This window comes from Myotis brandtii, unplaced genomic scaffold (assembly GCF_000412655.1).
Source record: "Myotis brandtii unplaced genomic scaffold, ASM41265v1 scaffold483, whole genome shotgun sequence".
NCBI lineage: Eukaryota > Metazoa > Chordata > Mammalia > Chiroptera > Vespertilionidae > Myotis > Myotis brandtii.
The window spans coordinates 2062217-2064833 of NW_005368456.1; the positions used below are offsets into that span (position 1 = coordinate 2062217).

Consider the following 2617-nt stretch of genomic DNA (forward strand, 5'->3'; position numbering starts at 1 on the left):
GCCCCCAACCGGCCCTCCAGTGTTTGACCCAGGCTTCCGGGGACAGTGTGGCTGTCACCCCAGCTTCCTCATCACAGCTGAGGAAAGGGCAAATAGCAATATTAAAATATTTCCTCTAATTAATTCCCTTTCAATGTGCATGAATTTCGTGCACCAGGCCACTAGTCTAAAATAACAAAATAGTTGAACAACCTTTTTTTTAAGATTTACATTTGTATAGAAACAATCTGTGAAACTCCTCACCTCAAAACTAAGGTATCTAAAAACAGGGATTCATCAGTGTCACTTTAAATAAGTGTGTGGTTAAGAGTTGCAGTTCCCATTTTCAACTGAAATGTGTCTCTCTCTGCTTCCCTAGGGTCCAAATCTTAAGGTCTTGGGAAAGTGGCCAAGGGAAAAAGGGTAGCTGCTCTCCTATCCTTCTCGTGTATGGAGGACAGTGATTAGAACAGGGTTGTCATGGAAGCCAGGGAGTAAAGAAATCAATAGCACATCTCTAGTTGCCAAGGGTCAAAGTCATAGCTCATCTTTCCACAACTCCCTATCTGTAGATGTAAAGTTCCATCATGATGGCCCAAATGCTGTCCCCTCCCCGCACGCTCCTTGCCTTCACTAATCATGTCAGTTATTATGGGTAGGCTGTGGCTACGGTCCATACGTCCTCCCTAAAGGCCGGTCATTTTGTCACATTTAGGTATCCTTTTTTGCATTATGTCACTTAGATGCTGTGTCTTGTGCCCAGTTAGGGTCTACCACCCACTAAGAAATGCCTCATCCTGCCCTCGAATCCCCAAAGTGTCTAAGAGTGAAGACCCCCTGGAGACAGTGACTTTGGTGGAGCACCTCCCAGAGATGCCTAGATCATGCCATTGATCTTAGTCCACTCGTAGATGTCCTGTTCACACACTATGTTGGAGTTGATGAGCAGGTATCTGTTGCCCACACAGAAATGCTTCTGGCAGGCAGCACATTTAAAACACTCCAGGTGATACACCTTGTCTTTCACCCGCATCGTCATCTCATAGGCACGGATCCGCTTGTCACAGGAGGCGCAGAGACCATCTTGGCCAAAAAGCCTGAGATAGTCCCTCCGGCAGAGCTTGCGGCCCAGCTTGTAGTAGAGGCGCCGCCCCACCTCGCCCAGCCGGCACCCACAGAGGTCACAGCTGAGACAGTCCTCGTGCCAGTACTGGTCGATGGCCTTCAGAAAGTAGTGGTCCCCGATGTTCTGCTGGCAGCCTCCACATGTCAGCAGGGACTGGGGGATCTGCAGCACCTCATCCACGGGCTCCTCAGATGGATCCAGGCTCTTCCTCTCGATGGCCAAGGACATTGGGGAGGGAGGTGGCGTACCAGGTGGCGGGGGCGCTCCCTTTGTGGCTCGGTGCTGGCCGGCGGCGGCGAGCTCGCCCCTCCGCACTCAAGGACAGTCACCGCCCTCCCTGCCTCTCCACCAGTTCCTTCAAGTCCAGGATGGAAAATAGCTTCTTTTCAGAACTGTTGTTCCACAGATGATGTAATTCGGTGGCTTCTCCAACCAGATCAAGGCTGTCACTCCTCTGCCTCCTCAGCTAATTGCCCTTCTTCACACCTGTTGCTAGTTCCTGGCACCTATGCCACCTCCTTTCCCTGCCTGGACACTCACAGGTCCTGGTGGACAGCAAGGCCTAGGGCTGATGGGGTATATCCTTCCCACTTCTGCTCAAGGCCAGTTTCTGTTTGTTGAGTGTGTTGCAAACCCATGGTTGGGGGAGCTGAGACCCTGTGGCCCAGTTGTCTATCTGATGGGTGGAGTCTTCACTCCTGCAGTGAGCTCTCAGACTGCATGCGCTCTGCGTGGAATCTCCAGATTTCCAGGGGAGGTCTTCTGTGCTGTGCCAGATGGCAAGGCTGGATGGCTCCAATCCTGCTCAGACCCTCCACCTCTGGCTCAGACATCACAGGCCGGCTTCTGGGGCTTCTGGGGCTTCTGGGGCAAGGCAGGCCGGCTTCTGGGGCTTCTGGGGCCCGGCTTGCCTTGCCGTCTGGGACCCGATCGGGTCCGTGCGTCAAGGCAGGCCGGCTTCTGGGGCTTCTGGATGGTGGCGCGCTGGTGGCTCATGCTGTCCCGCCCTGTCTGCAGTATGCAAATTAGCCTCCATCTTTGTTGGAAGTTAATTTGCATATTGTGCTGATTAGCCAATGGGAGGTGTAGCAAAGGTACAGTCAATTACCATGTTTGTCTATTATTAGATAGGATATACTAGAGGCTCGATGCACAAAGATTTGTGTAAGAATGGGCCTTCCTTCCCCTGGCTGACAGCACCTCCTTCACTCTGTCCAGAGCTGCCTTTTCCGCCTTCGCTCTGGTCCAGAGCCAACTTTCCACCTTCCCACACTGCCCAGAGGCCCGGAGTGCCTGCATTGTCACCATGGAGATGACACAAGCATCCCATCCGCCCCCAGCTGCTTGGAGCCTGTGCATGCAAACTAACCTGCCATCTTTGTTGGGTTAATTTGCATACTCACTCCTGATTGGCTGGTGGGTGTCATGAAGGTATGGTCAATTTGCATCTTCTTATTGTATTATTAGTGTAGATAGGTAATTTATAAGGCTCTGTCTCTGGTTAGGTTCAAT

At 52.0% G+C, this 2617-nt stretch overlaps 1 protein-coding gene across 1 annotated transcript; it reads right to left on the reverse strand.

The window, feature by feature from the left end:
• Window positions 1-805: 805 nt before the first annotated feature.
• LOC102247292 (rhombotin-2) lies at window positions 806-1476 on the reverse strand. The gene has a single exon (XM_005876286.2). The coding sequence runs from the start codon at window positions 1331-1333 to the stop codon at window positions 857-859; it is 477 nt and encodes a 158-aa protein (XP_005876348.1). The 5' UTR covers window positions 1334-1476; the 3' UTR covers window positions 806-856.
• Between the last annotated feature and the right edge of the window lie 1141 nt (window positions 1477-2617).